Here is a 25928-nt window from a genome sequence, read left to right as displayed (position 1 = left end):
TTAAAAAGCCACTGGCGAATATGCTTGTTGGGTGATGTATTCTTGCATGGAAGGGTGTGTGTGCACACAGTAAGACAGGTGCAGGGGCCTCCCCAGCATCTGGGTACCAGTTCTTACATCCAGTATAATGTCACATGCACCAGCCGTGTTTGCCCCTGGCTTTGGGCCCTAAGCACTTCGTTTTGCAGGAGTGTAAGGTGCAAAGTGCCAAACAACAGAAGCACAGATGTAACTCTGTTCTGGAATAACCGCAGAGTCACAAGAGCGCACAGGCAACACACGGTGGATGGAGAGTGCCCTGTTTTCTTTTAGTCTGCCTCTTTTTCTTTTAAACAAAACACTCGGTGACTCACAATTTTACTGCGTGCTACATCCAGGAGACACTGTAACACCCAGTGAACTCCCCCACGGACTTGATGTGAGTTTTAAAAATTTATTGCCCAATCTGTAGGTTGATATTGCTGTGCGTAATCCCAGAGAGTTGGTACATGTCCATGTGTCACTGCACATTTTCTTTAGGTAGAGCTCTGAAAGCAAAGTAGAATAACATGCTATTTATATCACAGTTATTAGAAAGATAGCAGATGTAACAGAGCTCACAAAAGACAACAGGGGTTCCTGTGAATCTCGGGGCACTGTAGAAGCCTACTTTGTAACCTTGCTGAAAGAAAATGCATTCCCAAAACGTTATGAAAGCGCTGTGCTTTTGACAAATCCCCTTTTCTTCCCCAACACGGCTGAGAGAGACTTTTATAACAAAACTTAAAGCTAAAAAACCCTTGTCGTTAGGTACGTCTTTACAGTTTCAAAGTCGAGCCATAAACACCGAAAGGATGACTACATAGTAGTCCATACATGTATTTTGTGACCAAGTACATGCACGCAGTTGCAGTACCAACTTAATCTATTCAACTCAGGGCCCGTTTTTAATTTCCAGTGGCAGTTTTAAGTGGGATGGGACTAAGGGGGGAAATAAGGATTCAGTTCTGATTATATTGCCAAAATGTCCTGATTCATCCCACCAGGCAAGCCCAGGACTTCCCAGTATTATGATGGAATGTCATCTAGGACAATGAGGTGCAAGTGCATAAAACTGCTTGTAAAAGAACTTTAAATGAAAATATATCCTTTGAGTTCAGTAGGGAGAAATTACATCTTATTCATGACTTTACTGAAAAATTACATTACACAGAAAAAGTTACGTGAAGAGACTGTTCATATTGCAAATCTGTGTAAACAGACACTTAGAAATGCCAGAATTAGGATGTCCTGTGAAACCTCAGTTTAGGTCCCTGAGGAATTACAGGTCCACGCTGTCTTGTTCTACTCTTGATGCATTAAGTAGCTCATGCCTGGCCCAAGCTTTTGCCAGCAAGGCTCGGTATCCTCCAGGTATGTTTACCAGTGTTTCTGACCAGACACTTCCTCTTTCTGCCAGCTGGCTCCTATCCTAGATTCTCTGCTTAGCTCCCCGTCCTTGTTTCTTACCACCTCTTCATTCAACTGCTCCATCCTTCTGCCCTCTTAGGGGCAGTTACTGTCTCCTTCCCAAATGAGTGGATCTCAGTCTCTTCCAACTCTTTGTCATAGTCTCTGCCTTCAAAATATTTTGATTTACATGACATTTCTCACCAGCATTGGCTTTGAAAGCAGTTTTTGCAGAGGTGTGTACAAGGCCAGTGCCTCTGTGCATGTTGGAAATCCTGTGTGGTCCCAGAAAAGTGATGATACAAGTTGCATTGTATTGTCACTGGCACCCACTGAGAAGTCACTGGGATGGCTACTGGTAAAGATATAGGAAGCCTCTGAAATCATGAATCCACTCTTCCTTATGGTGATTTGGTAAATTAATTGCTGAAAGCTTTGTTAGTTTATTTTCCATAGTCCTTTGAAGGGGATAAATATGACTCAAGCAACAGGAAGTGTATTATTTTTCATGCTTCTTTTGACTTTAAAAACATGGGATTTGTGTTCATCTGTTCTTTGTCTCCAGCCTTTTCTAGCTCACTCAAGCAGACATTTACAATAGGATGACATTGGTTTCCTCTTCCATTATTCCATTCATTTTTGGTTTCCGTTTGTCCTAAAGTAGCCTGAACTGCAGCCTGTGAAACAGCTGGCAGGTAAATACACTATGTAAATAGCTTTATTTCATTAGCTCACATTAGTTTTAAGGGTGCTCTGCTGTCATTTGTCTTCCTTGCAGCTGTCATAGCGTGTGCTGGACCATTTCGCAGTTTATACCGAATATAAGTGTATCAAACGGCTGCAAGCTAGAAACTAGGCAGAGAGTAGTTTCTTCCTTTTCTTTAATTACGAATTACATTTTTGAAAGGCAGGTCCAATCTATCTCAGCTTTAGAAACAGTTCTTGCAGAGTTGCACAAGGTCAGTACATGCATGCACGGTCAAAAGGCACTGGGGGCAGGAGGTGCTTTATAAGCCTGTAACGTTGCATCATTGGCCTAGTGACCGTGGGGAGGTGACTCTACTGGCTAATGATGATGAAATAAATTGTGAGCAGCTGTTTCTATAGTCTGCTTAATTGCAACAACAACAGTGAGAGGTGCAGGCAGCAAACCAGAGTGAGCCTGTCACGACACAAGGCAGGAAATGGAAAGGACACGCAGTATGCTCTCTGTACATTCACAGGATCGGAGCCTTAGTTTTGAAGTGAATTGATTTTTTTATTGACAGCACTTAATTTTGTATGCTTTAATTTTTCTCACTTATGGGGTTGGGGTTTTTTGTTGTTTTATTGCTCACACACAGGGTCTTACAATCTAAACAAAGTTCCTCTAGCCACAGTAAAATCGTGATCATTCTCAGTTAGTTCTTTCGCAGACTTGATAATTTCCATCTGGAAAGGCAGTCAGTAGTGAATTTGGAGTGCTGTGGTCAGAGTTTCTGTCATGTCATTGCTTTCACAACACACTGCTATGGAACATTTAATGGCCCTCTATGAAGTGCTATTACAAATACATAAACCTAAAGTTACAATTCAAAAGAAATGAACTAAATTCTGTTGGTGGTGCAGTATCATCAACTGTTTTAATCATGGGGGTTTGCCTTTCTAATTTGCAAAATCTGTTAAGCACCAGTACGTGCGAAACCCTGGGGTCCTCAGAGTTTCCAAGCTGGTCTTCCTTGAGACTTAACTTTTATCCACAAAACAGAGGGAGCCTGGGAAATGGCAGGATGAGTCTCCTCTCATCGTCTTGCCAGTGTGCTGAAAACAGTTCATGATACTTTAGTCTCTGTGCCCTTTCTTCTGTAAGTGCCTCTGCTGAGAATGTCAAAAGAGATAACAAATAATGCCAGCTGTGTAGTAATTTTATTGAGGGTAAATAATGTCTCAGTTATAGTGGGGTTAAAGGCAACTAATCATTCCCACAGGTCACCAAATAAGCACGTTACATCACATTTTCACAGCACTGGGTGAGATATTTGTTGTGAATGAACTATCCAATAAACTTTGGCCTTGTCTGACTTCAGACCAGGCCCTAATTTTCACAAATATGTCAGTCATGCAGATGAGTTTGCAATGTTTGTTATCAAGAGAATATTAGAAATGCCACTGGTACATTACCATGTACGACTTATAGATAGTCTGTGAGCTTGCCCATTTTATTCTTTATCCTCTAGGGAGACAGATTGTTCATGTGAGTTTCAAGCTGTGATCGAACCTTTAATAAAAAGTGGTGAGTGGCGATGAAGCTTTGGGGATCCTAGGCGATACTGCAGTCTATAGGGCAGCCATCAAAATTGTGGTAATTTAGACAGACTCCCTGACCCTGCCTTGGTCAAGTCCCTGGTAAATCGCATCTTGGGCCTCTCCAGTCCCATCTCGGGCCTCTCCAGTCCCCTGAGCAGAGCTGAACTGAGGTGTCACAGACGGCTGGAACTGGCAACGTGAAGTGCTGGGGACTGGACAGAAATAGAGGTGGCAAGTTGGGTGTGATCTAAGCTCTGATCTGGAGGGTGATGGGGAGCTTGAGAAGGTACCCTCAGCTCATCTCCTCCCACTCCTCACTTCTGAGGGCATTAACATGTAGTAAATCCTGCTCTGCGTCTGGCAGTGTGAAGGTGGAGTTGGCAAATTAGGATAAAGAAAAACCCAGAGTAAAGTCACAAACAGTGGGTCAGAAATCATGTAACTTCAGTTTCATTCAGTCTAAGTCTGATTTCTCGTATTTGAAGTCATCTGCCAGCAGGCTGGCTGATCAGCCAGCAGCAGATAAATCACATCGTACGTGAAAACCTGTGTGCTGTACATTCACAATTTCATCACACGTTTTATGAGTTGTGCAGCGTACTATCAGACACAGCAGAAATAACCTTCCTACACGGTGTGCGCCACCACCTCAGCCAGACCTCAGGCTTCTTGATGCCAGTTTATGCTTTTCCTGGGGAAAGAGTAGAATTATGTTTTCTGGGGAAACGCAGCACCATGTAAGCACCCATGCTTAACAGATAGTAAGTTACATTAATAATTTATATAAAGTCATGCAGCCTACAGATAGTTTAAATTCATTCTCAACAGCTAATACTTTGTAGTGGTAAAAAACAAGACATAGTTCCTCTCCCCTCTTCTTTCCTGAAGGAAGCAAAACCCAAGGCTGTGTTTCTCGGCTGAAAATGGACTGACTTCAGAGTATGTTGTGTGCCAGCTGGGACTCTGGCTCTGGGCTCTGAATTCAGGAGCTCTAGCCTATCTCTGAAAAGAGCTGCTTCTTCTGTCATTCAAGATTCTGCCTTATATTCAATATATATCTAAAAAAAGCACCCAGAAACTAACCGAACAATGACCTTGACCATCACTTAAAGGAGACGCAAAGAACTCCCCACGGCATTCAGCATCATTTATCAAGGCACGCTCCTATCAATCCTGTTCCCTCCAAGGAAAATATCTTGATCTCAGGCTTTATTACTGAAACTTTTGGTAAAAGTTTGGGTAAATCTCAGCAGTGGAGGCTTAAAAATTTGCAAGCAGTTAAAAAAATCTGCTACTTTGCAGTCTTTCTCCTCCATAGGCCCAAGCAATTGCCAGGATGGCCACACAGGTACACAACACACTGACCTCCCTTGCCATGTGATGCTTTCCAGTTGCTGCAGTCCCTCCCGTGGGCGGCGTATTTTGGACGGTGACACACTGACTCTGCGCTCTACAGCACCTCTGAATGCTACAAAGCGGCGGTTGTTGTACACGCAGTATAAATTCAAACCCAACATAATGAGATCTTGTTCCCTAGTAAATCTGTGATGTGCTGCTGGCTTCAGAGGAGAGATGCTGTTATACCTCAGTCGAGGAGTAGGCAGCATAGGGACCATTAGAGTGTATTTTGAAGATTTTTAATTAATAGCCTCAGAAATTCAAATAGTAATTGTCAAACTCTTCTTCAAATCTCCTAATAGCATAAAAATACATGCATTTATTGTTATATAAAGATATACATATACTTAGAAATTGGCAGGAGAGAGAGGGAGAAAGAATAATTTTTAATGAATATTCTATTAGATTTTTCTTCTTTTATGGACACTACCTTTTCAGATCTGGAGTGCACCTCATTTACCAATTACTACTTTCTCCTTCCTCTCTGACAGTTTGCTTTTAAAAGGGAAGGGACAACTGAATGATCTTCCACCATTTCCTTACTCTGTTTTTACAGATATTATTTCCCTTTGCTGCCCCTATTCTTTCATTAAAGCTGTGCACAGAATGATCTGTCCCTTCTTACACTCGAGGAATACCTGCACAATATAGAGAACAGGTCCTGATCCAAGCTTTATTTAAGCCAGTGTGAAATTTCAGTAGACTTTGGATCAGGTCCTAAACATGCCTTGCATAAAGATTCTCCCCAGTTGGGAAACTACTTATTTAAAGGTATACCTCTGTGCTCTTAAAATATTGGTTTTCCTTTCCTCAGAGGAACTTCATAAAACTGAAATCTCTGGCCAATGTGCCTGTGTCAAGACCACACTGTGTTTTCTTATAGCGTATTTTGATGACAGCATTGATTTTTCACTCTAGAAAAATGGGTGATGCATGATGCTCGAGGACCAGCGACGCACTAGTTAACACATTGGACTTGCATATTCAGCTCAGCCTCTCACGGAAATTGCTTAGCTGCCCATTTGCCTCAGTTTACCTGTTTGAATCCAGGGCATAATGCCTTTGTGAAGTTTAAATGATGCTTGTTTTTAAAGTACCTGAAACAAAGGGGATTAAGTAATGTGAAAAAAAAAAAAAAGTTATTTGTTTAGGAAAAAAAAAATCTACAGCATTATCATAGGGCTGAGGAACAACAAAAAAGGATTTGCTAAATACAAGCTTAAAGCCAACCTTGAAAATGTCCTTTTACTCTTTGTTTTGGATCTCATAACAAACACACCAGGTTCATCATTTCAAAGAAATTATGTAATGAATGAGAATCTTACCCTTACTCTAATCATGCTTCATGGTACATAAATCAAGCAGATTGCCTATTAGACTCGTGTCTTTCCAAAAGAGCAGATGCAGTCTCACTCTAAATGTGTTGTGAAGACACGTCCTTTTGGGCCAGAACACTGTGTCCTCAGTCAAAGCCTGAGCCTATATAAAAAAAAAACATTGCAAATGAGAAAATAATACGCAGCACTGAGAAACACCTAGTCATATTCATCCTGTAAAGTGAGGTTTTACTGCAGGAACCTGCAGACGCAGAGTTAATTGATCCGGCAGCAGGGCACTGTGCTACAAAGACGCCTGAGCACACAAAAAGAGACATGATTGTTTCAACCATTTCTATTGCATGACGAATATATTTGCCTTATAACTGTGCCACATTTCACTAAATTACATGCTCTGTGGTTTGCTCTGATTGTATGATAGCATCACTCACTGCAACCACAAACCACCGGGAATTGACATCGTCTCCATGATTTCACTGGTTTTGTCACAACCATAGCCTTTGGCATTGCTGCTGGTTTCACCAAAAGGAAATGCTAAACTGGATGCACCATAGAACGTTTCTACAAATGCTTATTCCCAAACTCTTTTAAAGGCACATGTCTGTAGGCAGTGCTTCTGTCTAGTGAAAACCTCCTTGTCAATGCAACTTACGCAGCTCCCTCCTGCCCTTCCAAGTGGTGGCATTGGATTCCAGGTCATCCAGAACTGAAACACTGCATACTTTGGTGGAGGTCATGAGGTCATGGGCCAGCCAGCCCTTCCAGATAGCAGATTTAAATGTGCTTGCTTGTGGTTGATAATGAACGAAGCCTAGTAATTGCTCGGCCTGTTATTTCACCTTGATTACTACAGTTGAAGCATGTGATAAAGATATCACCCTGTGAGATGAGTTGGTAGGTGGAGGCAGAGGCCAGGAAGGATCCTCACAGTTGGCACCATTTAGATGGATGGGACAGAGAAGATCTGGCACTTATTATGGGCTGTCCTGGTTCCGGTGGGGATAGGGTTAACTTTTCCTGGTATTCCATGCCATGTGAGCCACGCCCACCCTGAGCTGCCGGGGGAGGGGGCAGGAGGTTGCTGCTTAAAAGCGGGCTGGGGCGTCCCGGGTCCGGCTGGTCGGCGAGCGGCGGGGAGCGGCGGTTCCGTAATCGCGTTTGTATATTCCCCTATCCGTGTTGTTGTTGTTGTTGTTGTTGTTGTTGTTTGCATGTTCCCTTTGCTGTTCTGTTAAACTGCCTTTGTCCCAACCCAAGAGTCTTGCCTTTTCTTACGATCCTTCCTGTATTAGGAAGGCACGTGCGAGCGGCACGTGGTTCTTTGTTGCCATCTGAGGCTAAACCACGACAGTCCTTTTTGGCACCCAACGTGGGGCTTGAAGGGTTGAGATAACGACAGAATCCAACTAGAACGTGGAAAAAACGGTTTTGGTTTTTTTTTTTTTTTTTTTCTTGTATGCATTTATTTTATTAGGTAAGTAGTCACTGGTCATCATGTTGCTTGGTTTGTTCTCATGGCTGTGTTACATAAATTCCTATATGGCTTATGTACTCCCTGCGATGCTGTTTACCATGTCTGGAAGAGGGATGAGGATTATCATTCTGCTGTCCTGTGCGATATCTGTTTATGATATGATAACATCACTGTTCAGACGGTTATTTTGGGGTGTTTATGTGGTTTTGTTGTCCTGTCCGTACATTGGACACCGTCTCTCAGAATTTGTTAATAGTTTCCCCAGCCCTTTTGCCTCCCTTTTCTCCTTCGGGTCAGGTATGACAGCTTTTGAGAATCTTGAATATCCTTGGGATACTCAAACTAGTGTGTTCCTAGTGCTATGTCTCCTGAATACGTTCCAGGTCTTGTTTAGGGTTAAGCGACTATTTAAGACTACCACCCGGAGATCTGCTCCGAGGCTGGATAGTCAGGGGTGGCATGGCATGTCGGAGAGCATGGGCAGGTACCTAGAGAACTACTCGCCTCCAATGGTCTGGGACTTCACCCCTGAACAATTACAGGACCCTGATAAAGTGGTAGAATATTTGAAGGGAAAATGTTGTGGCTATTCTAGAGAGGCACAACTCACCGCGCTGTGCTGGGCCCTGGCCAGTATCTACCAGGCACTGCTCAGAATTATGCAGCACCCTCAAGGGGAAGAGATGGAAACCAGGCCGGCGGTCCCTGCGGCTGCTGCAGCCCCTGCGGCGGCCCCTGCGGCTGCTGCAGCCCCTGCGGCAGACACTGCGGCTACTGCAGCCCCTGCGGCAGACACTGCGGCTACTGCAGCCCCCGTGGTAGCCACTGCCACTGAACCAGAGAACCAACCCGCGCCGGTATCAGTTGCCCCCATACAGAAGAAGAAGTACACAAAGAAATCAGTTCGCTTAGTAAGAGATGATGATGAACCAGGGCCATCACGAGAGCAGGAGGAAGAGGCAGAACCAGAGATAATTACTCGATCCCTATCCTTGAGTGAGCTGCGGGATATGCGAAAAGATTTCAGCCGACTTTCAGGCGAGCACATTGTCACCTGGCTGCTCCGGTGCTGGGATAATGGGGCCAGTAGCCTGGAATTAGAGGGTAGGGAGGCCAGGCAGCTGGGATCCCTGTCTAGGGAAGGCGGCATTGACAAGGCGATTGGGAAAAAGACCCAAGCCCTCAGCCTCTGGAAACGACTCCTGTTAGGCATGAGGGAGAGGTACCCCTTCAGTGAGGATGTTGTATGTCAGCCAAGCAAGTGGACTACCATGGAAAGAGGTATCCAGTACCTGAGAGAATTAGCCGTGCGGGAGATGATTTATTATGACTTGGACAATGCCGACTTACCCACAGACCCTGATGAGGTGCGATGCACAAGGCCCATGTGGCGGAAGTTTGTACGGAGCGCACCATCGTCATATGCCAACTTCCTGGCAGTAATGGAATGGAAAGGTGAAGAGGGACCAACGGTGGATGAGGTAGCTGGCCGGCTCCGGCGATATGAAGAAAGTCTCTCTTCCCCCCTTGTCTCAGCTGTGGAGAAACTGTCGCGGAAGGTCCAGCAACTTGAAGAGAATATGTTCTACTCCCCACCTGCACAGGCCAGCATCTCAGCTATTAGAAGCAGGCATTTCCCCACTCAAGAGAGAGAGTACAGAGGGTACACACCACGAGGCACCCTGTGGTTCTACCTGCGGGACCACGGAGAGGACATGAGGAAGTGGGATGGACGACCTACTTCGATCCTGCGGACACGGGTACAGGAGTTGCAAGGAAGGACAACCACAAAAGGGGATCCCTCCAGGAAAAGTGCCGCCCCAGTTTCCAGTGGGCCGTTCCCCAGACAAAGCAGAAGGCCTGATCTTGCTTCTGATCCTCTTGAAGGAACTTCCAAGTCATTTATGCAAGAAGTGAGTAATGGATACTATGACGAGTATTAGGGGGGCCCTGCCTCCGGCCAGGTGGAGGAAAGGGACAACCGGGTTTATTGGACGGTGTGGATTCGATGGCCTGGCACATCAGACCCACAGGAGTATAAGGCTCTAGTGGACACGGGTGCGCAGTGTACTTTAATACCATCAAGCTATAGAGGGGCAGAACCCATTTGTATTTCTGGGGTGACAGGGGGATCCCAAGAGTTGACTGTACTGGAGGCAGAAGTGAGCCTAACTGGGAATGAGTGGCAAAAGCATCCCATTGTGACTGGCCCAGAGGCTCCATGCATCCTTGGTATAGATTACCTCAGGAGAGGGTATTTTAAGGACCCAAAAGGGTACCGCTGGGCCTTTGGCATAGCTGCTTTGGAGACAGAGGAAGTTAAACAGTTGTCTGCCTTGCCTGGTCTCTCGGAGGATTCTTCTGTTGTGGGGTTGTTGAGGGTCAAAGAACAACAGGTGCCGATTGCTACCACAACGGTGCATCGGCGGCAGTATCGCACTAACCGAGACTCTCTGATTCCCATCCATGAGCTGATTCGTCAACTAGAGGTTCAAGGAGTGATCAGCAAGACTCGCTCACCCTTTAACAGTCCCATATGGCCGGTGCGAAAATCTAATGGAGAGTGGAGGCTAACTGTAGACTATCGTGGTCTGAATGAAGTCACGCCACCGCTGAGTGCTGCCGTGCCGGACATGCTAGAACTCCAGTACGAACTGGAGTCCAAGGCAGCCAAGTGGTATGCCACGATTGATATAGCGAATGCATTCTTCTCAATCCCTTTGGCAGCAGAGTGCAGGCCACAGTTTGCTTTCACTTGGAGGGGCGTCCAATACACCTGGAATCGACTGCCCCAGGGGTGGAAACACAGCCCCACCATTTGCCATGGACTGATCCAGACTGCACTGGAACAGGGTGAAGCTCCAGAACATCTGCAGTACATTGATGACATCATTGTATGGGGAAACACAGCAGAAGAAGTTTTTGAGAAAGGGAGTAAAATAGTCCAAATCCTTCTGAACGCTGGTTTTGCTATAAAGCGAAGTAAGGTCAAGGGACCTGCGCAGGAGATCCAGTTTTTAGGAATAAAATGGCAAGATGGACGCCGTCAGATTCCAATGGTGGAAGCAACCACTGGATGGCTGGAAAGATACCCTGTGCCCCATGCCACTGCCCGGAACACTATCCTGGGCCTCGAAAAGCAAGTCCTGTGGCGACATGGTACCCCAGAGAGAATTGAGTCGGACAACGGGACTCGTTTCCGAAACAGCCTCATAGACATCTGGGCCAAAGAGCATGGTATCGAGTGGGTGTATCACATCCCCTATCACGCACCAGCCTCTGGGAAGATAGAACGATACAATGGACTGTTAAAAACTACACTGAGAGCAATGGGTGGTGCGACTTTCAAACACTGGGATACACATTTAGCAAAAGCTACCTGGCTAGTTAACACCAGGGGATCTAACAATCGGGCTGGCCCTGCCCAATCAAAACTTCCACGTACTGTAGAAGGGGATAAAGTCCCCGTAGTGCATATGAAGAATATGCTAGGGAAGACAGTCTGGGTTAGTCCTGCCTCAGGCAAAGGCAAACCCATCCGTGGGATTGCTTTTGCCCAAGGACCTGGGTGCACTTGGTGGGTGATGCGGCAGGATGGGGAAGTCCGATGTGTACCTCATGGGGATCTGATTTTGGGCGAGAATAGCCAATGAATCAGATTGTGTGCTGTTAATTGATAAGTAACACTGTCACTGTATGTCCTCATTGCTATAATTGCTATCAGTTGTACTACAAGTAAGGCACAGGGATGATGGGATAAGAACTGATCTCAGCAGCTGGCGCCCAGCAGTTTCCTCAAGATCTACATCTTCAGCCCACGGACTGCGTACATGAGCCACACCAGGTGCACCAGTCACAAGCTCCGAAAAATACAGCATGCAACAGACCAGCACCACCCAGCATCTCACCTGCCCTGAGAGACTGTTCTAACAAATGGAGCCCAAAGCCGTGGATTAAAAGAACTCAACGGACACTTTGGAGGGATGACCCATAAACTAAGGGCATTATATGTGTGTATAAATATATATATATATATATATAACAGGGGAAAGTGGTGGCAATTCATTGGAACCTGCTGGGCATGGCATAGATGGTATGGAATAAGGGGTGGATAATGTCCTGGTTCCGGTGGGGATAGGGTTAACTTTTCCTGGTATTCCATGCCATGTGAGCCACGCCCACCCTGAGCTGCCGGGGGAGGGGGCAGGAGGTTGCTGCTTAAAAGCGGGCTGGGGCGTCCCGGGTCCGGCTGGTCGGCGAGCGGCGGGGAGCGGCGGTTCCGTAATCGCGTTTGTATATTCCCCTATCCGTGTTGTTGTTGTTGTTGTTGTTTGCATGTTCCCTTTGCTGTTCTGTTAAACTGCCTTTGTCCCAACCCAAGAGTCTTGCCTTTTCTTACGATCCTTCCTGTATTAGGAAGGCACGTGCGAGCGGCACGTGGTTCTTTGTTGCCATCTGAGGCTAAACCACGACATGGGCTCCTCTGGAAAAGAAGAAGAATGCCTCTGGGTTACAGCGAGAGTGCCTGATCCTTCATTCCTCCATTCCCTCCCTCCACCTAGAGATAACAGCCTTCACTTGTCCAGTTTTTCAGTTTTGATGTTGCTTTAGGACATTGCATGTGCTCAGGCAGCTGGAAAAGGAGCTTTCAAATCATAATTTCAGTAGGTATGGCCAGAATCTCCTAGCACTTGAAAGCCCTTAAAAAATAATATTGACAATTTGTAGGGCTGCAGTACTTTTTAAAGACAGCTAGTTCTTTGTTATCTGTGATAGTGGAGGTCTAGGAAGATCCAACAGGCTAACTGAAGTTATACACATACAGCAGGTTATGGTGGGGAGCATACTGGAAAGATACCTGAGTGGTGCAGCAGGCAGGCAGCTCAGGTTGTCCAGAGTGATGCTGCACATGAGTGCATGGGCTCTGCTCGTCTCAGGTGGGCTTCTCCCTGAGTCGTTCTAGTACCTGCACCCTGTCCTCTTCAGCCAGGTACATAAGGCAGAGCCATCCACACTAGCACCGAGTGATGCCGGCTCAGGTTTGTTGGGACAAAACTGCTCAGTCTCAGCTCTTGGCGCAGCTATGTTTCTTCTAGAGAAAGCAGCGTAGTTTCAGTTAGTATAGCTTCACTCACGAAGATTGTGCTCTGCAACGAACCAGAAACTGCTTGGATTTCACCGAATCCATGGTATGACCTGTCTGTGCCAGACAGGCTGCCCGTAGAAAAGGGAGAGTTGACTGTAATGCTGTTTCTGTTGGCAGGAATAACACATAGTCTCGTTGCAAGGATGAGACGACATTGCCATTTCTTAGATCTATTCCATGGAAGAACAGAGAACTTCGGTTTCAAGTGCTATTTATCTGGCATGTTTTAATCACGGAATCACAGAATCACGGAATCTTCAGAGTTGGAAGGGACCTCTAGAGATCATCTAGTCCAACTCCCCTGCTAGAGCAGGATTGCCTAAAGCACATCCCTCAGGGCTGCATCCAGGCGGGTCTTGAAAATCTCCAGAGAAGGGGACTCCACAGCCTCCCTGGGCAGCCTGTTCCAGTGCTCTGTCACCCTCACTGTAAAGAAGTTTTTCCATGTATTTGAACGGAACTTCCGATGTTCCAGCTTGTGCCCGTTGCCCCTTGTCCTGTCGCTGGGAACCATTGAAAAGAGCCTGGCTCCGTCCTCCTTAAACCCACCCTTTAGATACTTGTAAACATTAATCAGGTTCCCCCTCAACCTTCTCTTCTCCAGGCTAAAGAGTCCCAGCTCTTTCAGCCTTTCCTCATAAGGGAGGTGCTCCAGTCCCATAATCATCTTGGCTGCCCTTCGCTGGACTCGCTCCAGTAGTTCCCTGTCCCTCTTGAACTGGGGAGCCCAGAACTGGACACAGTACTCCAGGTGCGGCCTCACCAAGGCAGAGTAGAGGGGGAGGATGACCTCCCTTGACCTGCTGGCCACGCTCTTCTTGATGCACCCCAGGATGCCATTGGCCTTCTTGGCCACAAGGGCACACTGCTGGCTCATGGATAATTTGCTGTCTACTAGGACCCCCAGGTCCTTCTCCTCAGAGCTGCTTCCCAGCATGTCCGCCCCTAACATATACTGGTGTTTGGCATTCTTCCTTCCCAGGTGCAGGACCCTACACTTGCTTTTGTTGAACCTCATTAGGTTCTTCTCTGCCCAGCTCTCCAGCCTGTCCAGGTCACGCTGGATGGCAGCACGGCCCTCTGGAGTGTCGGCCACCCCTCCCAGCTTGGTATCATCAGCAAACTTGCTGAGGATACACTCTGTCCCCTCATCTAGGTCATTAATGAATATATTGAACAAAATTGGTCCAAGTATTGACCCCTGAGGGACACCACTCGTTACAGGCCTCCAACTGGACTCTGTGCCGCTGATCACAACCCTCTGAGTTCTGTCACTCAGCCAGCTCTCGATCCACCTCACTGTCACCTCGTCTAGCCCATACTTCCTCAGCTTCCTAATGAGGATGTTATGGGGGACAGTGTCAAAAGCCTTGCTAAGGTCAAGGTAGATGACATCTGCGGCTCTCCCCTCATCCAGCCAATCCGTTATAACACCATAGAAAGCTATCAGATTGGTCAGGCATGATTTGCCCTTGGTAAATCCATGCTGACCACTTCCAATAACTTCCTGTTCCTCTATGTGTTTGGAGACGACATCCAGAATGAGTCGCTCCATTACCTTCCCAGGGACAGAGGTGAGACTAACCGGCCTGTAGTTCCCTGGGTCCTCCTTCTTGCCTTTTTTGAAGATTGGAGTGATGTTAGCCTTCCTCCAGTCCTCAGGCACCTCTCCTGTTCCCCATGACTTTTCAAAGACGATGGAGAGTGGTCTAGCGATAACATCTGCCAGCTCTCTCAGCACTCGCGGGTGCATCCCGTCAGGGCCCATGGATTTATGAATGTCCAGCTTGGCCAAGTGGTCTCTGACCCGGTCCTCCTCAACTAAGGGAAAATCTTCCTCTCTCCAGACCTTCCCCCTTGCCTCCAGGGTATGGGATGTGTGAGGGACGGCTTTATCAGTGAAGACCGAAGAAAAGAAGGCATTCAGTAACTCTGCCTTCTCTGTGTCTTCCACCACTAGGGCACCCGTTTCATTCATCAGTGGACCTATATTTTCCCTAGTTTTCCTTTTTCTGTTGATATACTGGAAAAATCTCTTCTTGTTATCTTTAACTGCAGTGGCCAAGCTGAGTTCTGATTGAGCTTTGGCCCTTCTAATCTTCCCCCTGCATAGCTTTGTTATATCTTGATAATCCTCATAAGTTGCTAAGCCCCTTTTCCAGAGAATGTAAGCCTTAATAGTGCTTAGATTACTTCTAAATGATGGAGGAATAGGCTGAACAGAGGTATAGTGAAACATGGGGGTGATTTGTTCCAGGCAGTCATGGCATCACTAGCTTGATTAGTTTTTGTGTCATGCAACTGCACTATTTCAATAAATTACAGTATTTTTATGGCTAAATTGAGCACTGTGGTGCATAGTCCACTTGTGTCATATAGATAGTTTCATATATATCTCCTGCCAAGCAGGTAGTAAACAAAGGCTATGAATATCTACACCCGACTGGAGTACCTCTGTGTCCTCATTGTAATTTGTGACCAAAATAACAAGATATGTTGTATACTAATGCCATGGTATATATTTGTCTCTTCTGAAAGGGCACCCTCTGAGATTTTGCATCCATACACACACATACACGCACTCTCCCACACTCAGATGCTCTCCCTCTCTGTGGGGTTGTACAAAGAGATGTGAAGCACATAAATCTTCCCATTCCAAGAATCTCTTGCTATAAAGAAGTCCTTGGCTAGAAACAAGCTTGTATATACTGGATTTGTAAAGCAGCAGAGTTTATGTTTCAACTAGATAAATAAACCACAGGCTAGATTCTTATTTGAGCCTTCTCTCTTTGCAAATTTAATTAAAAAGAAGCAGGAGAATTACCGTATAGTCTTTTTACCCTTTTTCTCCTGGAATTTAGCGGACTACTTGAGAATCTGGAGGAAGTAGGTGGACATTGTCTCTTATCTGGTACAAATTTCAGAGTTGCTTTGATTTCAAAGAAAAATCGTAAACTATCAGTCTAACTGATTCTCATCATAAGTATTAATAAACACTGAGTTGTTACCATTGGCACCTATCTTCTGTGAATATATCGGTCCCTATTTTTGTGCAGTTTTTGCTGAATGAACAAGATCTGCTCATTTTTGCTTTAAATCTAATGATTCCCTAGTTACGGAGAAGCTAGTGAGTGTAGAAGGCTCCCCAAGGATCCCCATCTCTGTACCTCCAGTGGGACAGGACTCTGTTGGGAAGGGAAGAAAGTGGGATTGACATCCCTCCCTTCTGCCTCTCTGTCAGGAACGGAAGGCTGCAGCTGTGTGACCTGTTAACCTCATTATTTTTTGGAAGTTGAGCATTCATTTGGTAAACAAAGGCAGGATGAAACCTTCAGCTGGTATTTGAAACCAGCCAGCATACCTCTGTTGTCAGAAATGAACCTTGCCAGATTTCTCCATCAAAGGAATTGACCCGAAGTCATGGGAATTCATTACTGGAATATACGTCAAACACTTTTGGACTGTATTCCTTCTCTTGAAAACTCACTTTAAGTTTGGTGATCCTCCAGAGGCATTTGCAAAGACTATATTTTAATTAGTTTGAGATCAGGTAGACAGGGAAAAAATCGTTGGAGTTGGCTGTAACTCCAGCAAGAAGAGACCTTATTTAGAGGAAAGGAAAACACTGCCGGATTGAAGTTGCCTTTGCTTGGCAGAAAGAGGGGGGAGGAGTCTGTGAAACGAATGATTGTAGCCAAGGTGTTTTGTTTCAGTTCTGTGGGTTTTTTAAATCATTGGCACTACTATTATGGTGAAGCAATACAAAGATTTAAGGCAGCTCATGCAGCCACTTCGGAGGGAAGGTGGAGAGAGTCAGCGGATGCTGCAGACAGAAAACCAGCTTCCATCCACAAGATGAGAGGTGCACAGTGGCTACGTGCAGATGGGCTCCTGCCAAGAAATGTGTAGCAGCCTTGGAAAGCTTCTAAAAGCTGGCGCAAGGCGCGTGGTCTGTGTCTGTTGACACCTACACGTTCCCTAACTAAGCAGTGATTAGCTCCTTAGGCTCTTTCTTTTTCCGTACCCTCTGTGCCCATACGAACAGACAATATCTGTTCTGGATACAATATCCACAGAGCAGAGAGCCTTCTGCCTGGTGATGTGGTCAGTTATAAAAACGACATGCATTGACTTTGCTGTCTACACCTGTTTGGGATGCTTTCAAACTCAGTGTTGACTGTATTGTTTTGCATAAGAAGGCAATTCAGAGGGGAGCCAAAAGCTCCCAGGACTCATTTATTTACTCAGCATACTGAAGGGGCACCAAAAAGTTTTACAAATGCAGCACGTTAAGAACTTTAAATCATGTATTTAAAGATTAGTTTTTGTTTACCATGCTAGGTAAACCAAGCAAGAGGAATAACAAGGAAATGCATGAAGTATACCCAGAGTTTTTATTGGATTTGCGAGGAGAGAGTGAAAGCACAGCCCTAGCAGCTGGCTTTCTTTACTGAGGTTTAAGATTGCCACCTAGTTTTCCTGAGATTGCCCGTCCTATTTTTAAATTGGCATTTCTAGAATAAATAGCGCTTCACATTTTGTTATCAGGATCATTATAATATCTCTCTTTGCTTGTCTTTGTGTGACAAATTGTTGGTTTTACACAACGAAGGTACAACAACAAATGGTTTGGATTGAAACATAACGATATGGCGATTTAGAGTAAGACTTCCTTCATTTAACCTTAGGCATGAAAAGAATTAGATGTCTAGTCTCAGTCTGAGCTCTATCATCAGTAGCCAGTAAAGAGAGAGGTGATTCTAGAAGATGATTCATCCCATCCAAAAATAGGTGTCTAGGACTAACTGCACGATTTGGACACTGGAGGTGTCTTTCTCTCTTCATAAAGCGAGGGAACCTGTGTAACTAACTTGGACAGGATGCTTGCCTTTTAGATGTTACATTTTCATGAGAAAGGTGTGCTGAAAGGTATTTGGTTACAGTCCTCCTTTGTGGCTTCTCTTTTACAGTCAAGGCTTTGGGCCCAACTAGAGCTCTGATAAGATGATAGCAAAATTGACAGAAGTAGATAGTAAAGATAATCTCATTCCCAAGGAAAAAAAAAAACCCAAAGGAATATTATATCTATATACACTGTGGTATGATTTTGCCCTCCCCTGAGAAATGTGGGTGCGTGCAACAAAAAAGGAACTGAGCCGTATGATTTCTGTCAACTGTCACCCCCCCCCCCATATTATAAACTGCAGAACTGAGACTCCATGGGGCCAAACACATTGTGAGTAGTCACATTGGGCAAGCTGGAAAGATAAGGGTAAAATCCAGTCAACCAGAATTCGCAGCCCTGTTTCCTAGTCAGTACAAGTAGATGCAATTTGTGTAATGGGCCTATGCCCCTTCACGTCTTTCTACAATTTGGCATCCAGTTGCGTGCCCCAGCACTCCGGGCTCTCTTATAAAAGGTCCTGTATAAAAGACCTGGCCTTGCAATGGAACGTGCACTGAGTGACGCGTGTGTGGATGAAAGGGAGCAGAAGTGCCTTAATGCAGACAGACTCCAGAGACGCTGACTGTTTTGTGGGATCTGAGCTATCACGCAGCATGTTTTGGGATCTTTTAAGATGTGGTTTCCCACTGGATCTTGCGAGATGACAAATTGTAACTGTAAAATGTTATCTTCTGCATTCAATTTGTTACACTGACTTCTCGACACCTTTTTTTTATTAAAATATTCTAATTTCTCCCTTTTTATCAGTAATTAAAACGAAGTGGAAGAACCCACCTTCTAAATGTGCTACTTAGCAATTACTCCTGTAAAAACCCCTTTGTTGTCATGAATAAATAGAGTGTCTCCTTTACTGGGCCAGCAGAATAATTAAGCTGATCCATATATTAGGCTGATGTTTGCATCTTCTTTCTGATTCATCCCAGATATAGAAGAATAGGCCAAGCGGCTATTTCTGTCTTTTTAATACGGGTGTAAGCCAGGCCACCAGGACCACGCTGTTTCCCTCAGATGACCACCTAATCCCTCTGATGATACCAGGTGCGAGAATGGGGTAAATGTCAGAGAAGTTGATAACGAGGAAATAAATCACAGAAGTTGGAACCCCTTAACATGAAATATGTAGAGTGCCATCCCTCGTGAACGAAGATGCATTTCTGGCTCAGAGAAAGACACTTCATGAAGTTTTACTGCACCTCTTCAGCAGCTCTGCGAGCTCGCCTGCCCGGGGACAATTAGCTGCAGTTGCTGCTGCTGGAGAGAATCACTGCGCAGCAGATACTCTACGTTCAGTAAGTCACATTGGCAGAGCTCAGAGTATTGACTGCCTCTGCTGCATTTTCCAGAGGTGGGATGCAACGTTGTGTCAGAATTTGTACCTTTTCATCTTAATCACTAGCCATATCAGGCTTCCTCCTCAAGAAAATACGATTCTTGGAGAATGGTGACTTTATCCCAGGCTAATCACTCCGGCTTTAGAAATGCAGTCATTATTCCAGAGCAAAAGCATCTCTTGTCCAGTGTGCAGCATCAGCATCGAGAGTTATTTTGGTCAGTATCCCATACAGAAAAGCTTTGCGTCGTGTGGGTCTGTACTAATTACAGAGAACCCTGAGCTGAAATTAACTTGGTCCTGTGGATGAGAATGAGATATCCTTTTGCTGCCCTCTTTCTTCTACTTGCAAACATATCTCCTGCGTGTGTTAGTTGAGTCACTTCCACCTGCATCCAAGGAAGTCAACACTCAGAAATGAGGTGATATACTTAAAATCAGAAAGAGCCCCTTGAATCTATAGCCTTACTAAATCTCAGCGTATAGCAGATTTATTATTTTTTTTGCAGACAGTTTTTAAAGGTGGTTTCGCATATGTATAGAAATGACCTGTTCAGGGTATCGGTCCCAGCAGATTTATTCCTAGAATGGATCTCCTGGTTTAACAGGTAAAAATAATCATATCATCCCTCATCGTACATAATAGAATTTATTTTCCATCAAACCCCACTTATTCTTCCCAGATATGTATTTAAGACTGCTATTTTAATAAAGAAAAAATATCTGAAGAGTTTCGATGACCAAATTGCATTGAAATATGGAGATCAAAAGTATCAGCAGGCTGTCTTTATATTCTCCCATGATACTGCTATTTTAAGGACTAATGCGATTTGACATTAGGAGCATAAGGAGAACAGACAATATCAACATAAGATGAGAATCATCAGAGACAGCTTCTCATGCAGCCATTCTTATTCAAAGCACTTTTTATTTAATCTCACAGTGCCAATATCTGAGAGTCATTTATTGGGTTTCTTGTAAACATCTTAAGCAACAATTAAATTACTACTCAGTATTAGAAATTAGATGAGATAGAGAAGATAATGTCTGAAAGAAATGATACGTTTTCACATGGGCAAAGGATTGGCAGCAGGTGTCTTAATGATCCATACTGTCAGATGTATTCTTTGCTGTTTTTATTAACGGTCTGGAAAACTGAGCAAGCAGCGAGGTAAGAAATTTTGCAGCTGACACAAAATGGCTGAAGGCCACTGAGGGCTAGGGATGGCTGTGAAAACTTTTAGTAGACTCTAGGACAGCAAGGTGAGATAGAAATATGAGAGCAAGCAGAATCTTCTGTTTTGAATAAATACAAAATAATCAGATTTGGGGGAAAAAAGAAACGAAACCGCGTCAGCTACTCTTAAAAGCTGAAAATTACTCAGGAAAAAAAGCGTCATCATTGGTGACAGTGAAATCCCCTACGTAAAATGCAGGGTCATCCAAAAAACAAATTGTGTGAGTACTGCACAGCCCAGGATGGAAAACAGGCTCTGTAAATATTACAATACTGCTTTATAAACCAAGAGGATTGGCATATCTGAAATACTGTATTCATGCTTGGTTATTTTTTTCTTGAAAGTATTTTGCAGAAATAGAAAGGTCTAGAAATGGGACACTGAAATGACTACATAAAAGTGTTCATAGGAAGAAAAATTGAAAAGATTGGAGCTGTCATTCAGAGATGAATAAAAGGAAAAACACTAGAGAGGGGGTAACTTTTTAACTTCAGCTTATTCCTTCTTCTCAAGAAGAATAAAAGGAATTTAATTAAACTGAGCATTTAAAAGAGATCAAAGAGGACTCTCCTGCACAACATACGGTTAAATATGATATCTTCTCGCTACAAGGTATAATTGAGCCCAGGAGCCATCCTGTGGGGAGGCTGCTCCGTAAACTCCCACTTCTGCCTCAGTTTCCTCTTCTCTGGCAACTTTTGGTCCTGTCCACTCTCAGAGGCTGGGTATGGAACTAAGTGAATCACTGCCCAGCAACTAACACTGCACTATTCCCAAATTCAACATCAGCCCCCTAGACCTTACCCTGGGAAATATTTGCGCTCCTTTGATTTATGCTGTGGGTTCATTTACAGCTAAAAATACCGCCACTCCGCGGGGAATTGTAACAGAGGAACTGCAGGGGCGGCACCTGCCAACACATTTTTCTGAAATTACTCAAGGTAGCTGATCCTGAACATTAGCAGCCAGAGGGCCCAAATTATTATCATACTGTTTTTCACCTCCCTTCTGTGGATCTGAGACTTCAAGACCGTGATTAATTAAGCCTCTCCACTACTCTTATGTCCTAGGTATTATTAAACTGATGTCTAATGTAACCTTTTCAAGGTCACAGTGTAAATAGCCAGTTCTGCCGGTGATAAATCTCTGAGTTTGTCTTGAAAAATACACTGCTTCTTTAGCCACTAGCCCAAAGCCTTCCACAGTAACGTCTCTTTCTTACTCCTCTATGAATTTCCAGTCACGGCACTGCAATCGTTATAAGCATCAAAAATCATCTTGCAGTCTCACATCATACTTGGCATACCGGTGACTCTTGGCCAAGATTTTTTGACCTATATGTCATCTCACCTGTGTCTTACACCTCATCTTCTAAGTAAATGGACCATTCCAGCTGGGTTGAACACAGTATAGAGGAGAGATCGGGGACTCACAGTGACTTAACATCATCTTCAACTTTACAGCTGCCTTATGGAAACGGCACTGACTGGGAAAGGGAACACAGCATTTTCATTTTGAAGAAGAAGAACTATATAGTTTAGCGAAGTATTGCTAAGGTGCAAAAGCCCATATAAGCCAGTGCAAGGTCCTGTTGACCTTGATGAACTCCACATTTTGGTTCTTCACTTTGTGAGTGCTTTTAGCAGTAATAGCACTGAAATGATTTCTTATCAGTGGTTCAAGAATTACATTTTTTTGTTTCCATGGTGCTTCTTTATGCAAGCGTCTAAAAATGCCTCTTGTTCTCCTCAGCTGCCTGCATACTGACCAGACCTTAGGAACACAGTTAAAGATTGCAAGGCAATGAAATTATCAATTTCTTGGCATGAGTTCTTGGGTGCGGTGGCTAAAATTGGGACACACTTTTTTCCCAGCTGCAGAGTGGAAAATGTGAGCTTTTGACCTTCAGAATGTTGTCTGAATGTCATTATTTTCAACAGTTCAGGTCCTTCCTGTGTGGAAAGGGACCCGTGATCTGCAGTGCCTTGTATTTAGGTGATCACCTCCAGTAACCATTGATTTTTCCACAAGTGAATATTCATCGCTCAATGGAAACCAGGCCCTGTTAGAATAATACCATCTGCATTCTCCATGGTCAGTAGTACCCTTGGAAAATCTCCATTTATCTTTTTGCTTGATATCTTTGCTCTGATGAAATTCCAGAAAGGAGCTAGGCAGAGCAAAGGGAAAGGCAGGGATGTTTATATTACCAGGGTCCCAACCTGACTTTTTTCCCAATGTGATTTAGTAGTAGTTTACAGCTGGGAACGGGAAGTGTTAAATATAAAATTGTGTGCGGTCCAATTCATAGTGAACAAATTCAAATGGAAATAACGCCGCAATCTTCTCTGATACCACTTAGCCTCTCCACAGGAGTCTCAGGAAAAGGACCCAGACACAGAATGGACGTTTGTTGGACCCTTGGTGTCAGGGCTGAGACAGCAGGAGTGGCACAAAAGATATTTCTGTTGTCACTTGACCTCCTAAATGCTGAATAAATAATCAGAAGCACTCACAAACACTTAGATTACTAAGAGGAAAGAAAAGCTAAACTAAATCAGCAGGGATATCATTAAAAATTATTGATTGAATGCTGTATGCATTGCCAGTGCTGACAAGAGGTCTTGTTTTTTTCTTGCAGCCTAATTTTGGTGGAGTGATGTACGTGGGGTCGCTTCCCCTGGCTGGCACTGCTCTCCAGAAGTACTTTGTCACTCCATCTTACAGCTCCGTGCTACCAACGCATCACTTGCTCTAGCCTCCAGCACCGCTTCCATAAACAGGAAGAGATTACCGGGGCCTTCAAAAAAAAATAAAAATAAAAAAATCCCCCCGACAAATCCTTTGTGTTGTGCAGGTTGTTGCGTCAAGAAATGAGGAGGTTCATTTCCATGGTGACACCAGAGACTGTCAACCTTATCAGTACAGACTGCATGTCCCACAAAGTTTACTTTATCGGTTCTTGTCACTAGCATTTCACAGTAATTCCATATTTGTACTGATGCACACTGAGGTGTGTATAGTTTATCAACTTCATACACGCATGTATGTAATGTTTAAGAGAAAGAAACATTGCTACGTAGGTCAGTGATTTTACCCGGAGAGCTCTTCAGAAGGAAGGTCCATTTTGCCTGCAGAAGCAAGGGATATTGAAAAGGTGTTTTCTTTTCCCAGCTCCCTGTAAACCTGGGAGTGCTGAGATCCCAAAGGCCCTTTTGATTTTACTCATTGTGAGAACATAATGAAATTTGAGTCCTGACTCTAAAGGCCTGGTTGTCCTCCAGACATGGAAAGCTGTGGTTCAGCCTCAGTCCTCCTGTCAGCAAGAAAAACTTGCTCCAGTTTTTTCCGCAGATCTTTACAGATTTTTTTTCGCAGACTTCATTAAACAAGTCCTTTAGCTTTGAACATCTTCTCTAGATCATGAAATCATCCCCGTATGCGAATGACAGAGAACAGCTGCCCCAGAGGAGGTTACAGAGGTGCGACGTTCCTGCCACCAGCCTGTGCTGCTTCTCAGCGGTGAAGGATGAAGACAGTTTGCGCGGTCTTGCAGTCTGCATCCCCAGAGGTGCGTTGTTGACCTCGCTGATTTTTACATTCCAGTGAGTGACTGGACCCGTACAGCAGCAACAAAGCCAAAGAAGCTCAAAGCTTTCAACGGATGACCCCGAAATGTGAGGAAAAGTCAGCTGAAGTCATATAGGAGGATGCAAAACAATTCCCATTTCCTGTCTCTGAAGTCCAGCTTTCTCCTTGGCCATTTGCATTTGAATCTTTCCACAATATTAACCCTTGCGGCACCATCCAGGTGACCTGCTCTGATCCTTTAAGGCATAATGTGGAAAAATATGTGTGCATAGGTGATTCTGGAGTTTTTCCTCCAAAATCTGTGTGTGTGGATTGCAGCAGCGCATCAGGTGAGTTCTCTCCTCCTTCCCAGACAGCCTGTACATCCCAGTTCTGCAGAAGTGATGCATCTTACTGCTAATGTGACAGTGCAGCAGTTTTAAGCCAATGAGCTCACCTTCCAATTGCTGTTTATAAGCAAAAACGAAGTCAACTTTTTTTTTTTGTCTGGATTTTGAGAAGTGCCTTTAAATCCTGGGTCTAACACATGTGTGCAGCTGAGAAAAGGAAAAGACCTGGGAAGAGCAAGGTCTTCCTCCAAACCTATGGAGATATTTAAAATGCAGTTTTGGAAGAAACTTCAACTGAGAAGCCAAAAAAATCTCTGCTACAGTTCAATAGCACAGAGGGAGCTGTACACTTCCCCGTAAGCCAGGAAGAAAAAGAGCATCTCTCCTCACTAAAGCCATGACCGTTTGCTCTGTGCTATGCTTTGCACTGCATTTGCAGCTTCACACTTGTCTGTTTTTCTTCCCTTTTGTTTTGCCAGACTGTTACTGCTGCATACAAGTCAATAAACACAAGTTTCAAGTCCTTTTTGGTTTGTGATTATGATCTAATGTTGCCATTAAATTCTTTTTTCTGTATGCTGGTTCGTCCAGGGGCATCCTTTAGCTTCTGTTAAACTCACTATTTTTACAGTAAGCCGTGTGCTCACTAAGAAGCGCGAGGACCATGAGGCTCCAGTTACCACCGGTGGTGTTACTGTGAGTATTCAATACCTGAAGGGAGCCTGGAACCAGGGAACGGAAAGCAGGGTGGTGGAAGATGATCCAGTTGACTCTTTCAAGACGGCAGCCCCTGATGTCATTTTACACCTCGGGGCTCATTCTTTATCCGAAGGATGACGGATAACACAGTAGCCTGTCTTTTACAACTGCTGTGTTCCCTTAGCTCTAACACTGGCTGCGTTGACGGCTGGCCGCCCCGCTCCTGGCTGCCTTCTCGCGGGCAGAACGGTGACTGGGAGCTTCGCACTGCAGCACCTTCGCCGAGGGCAGTGTGTGGTGAAAGGGAGCTGCACCTCTTTGTGAGGTCTAACAGAGAGCTTTGCTCGGACCTGGGAAGTTCCTGAGGTCCCTTAAGCCCGTTCATTTGAGCAGGCATCACATTGGGTTAGGCACAGCCAACGTAGCAGCAAACACCCCGTCTTTCTCCCCACTCTCCCAGCTGCAGCGTCACGCCAGGATCACTAGAGCAAATTATTCCGCAGGCTAGCCTAAAAAACATGCTTATGTCTTATTTCTGTGTCGGTCACCCCCTCCTTTTCTGATATGCAGAGGGATGGTATCAGCACAAGGAGGGAAAATGAATTGTTTAGGGTGGGACGAAGCGTAACTAGGGGCGATGGGAGGAAACAGAGCAGAGCAATGTCTAGGCTGACTATCAAGAAAAACATCCCAGCATTGAAGCCCG

The 25928-nt window shown here is 44.7% G+C and overlaps 1 protein-coding gene across 1 annotated transcript in view; it reads left to right on the top strand.

Moving 5' to 3' along the window:
• LMNTD1 (lamin tail domain containing 1) overlaps nucleotides 1-25047 on the top strand; it is a 223672-nt gene extending 198625 nt beyond the window's left edge. Inside the window, exon 12 of the mRNA XM_074572755.1 lies at nucleotides 23245-25047. Within this exon, the coding sequence (XP_074428856.1) occupies nucleotides 23245-23361 (117 nt within the window). The 3' untranslated portion in view covers nucleotides 23362-25047. The remainder of the gene's footprint in view (nucleotides 1-23244) is intronic.
• The last annotated feature ends 881 nt before the right edge of the window (nucleotides 25048-25928 follow it).

The sequence above is a fragment of the Larus michahellis genome, chromosome 1 (assembly GCF_964199755.1).
Source record: "Larus michahellis chromosome 1, bLarMic1.1, whole genome shotgun sequence".
Lineage (NCBI taxonomy): Eukaryota > Metazoa > Chordata > Aves > Charadriiformes > Laridae > Larus > Larus michahellis.
The sequence above is the reverse complement of the archived record's forward strand: the minus strand, read 5'-3'. Positions and strand labels throughout refer to the sequence as shown.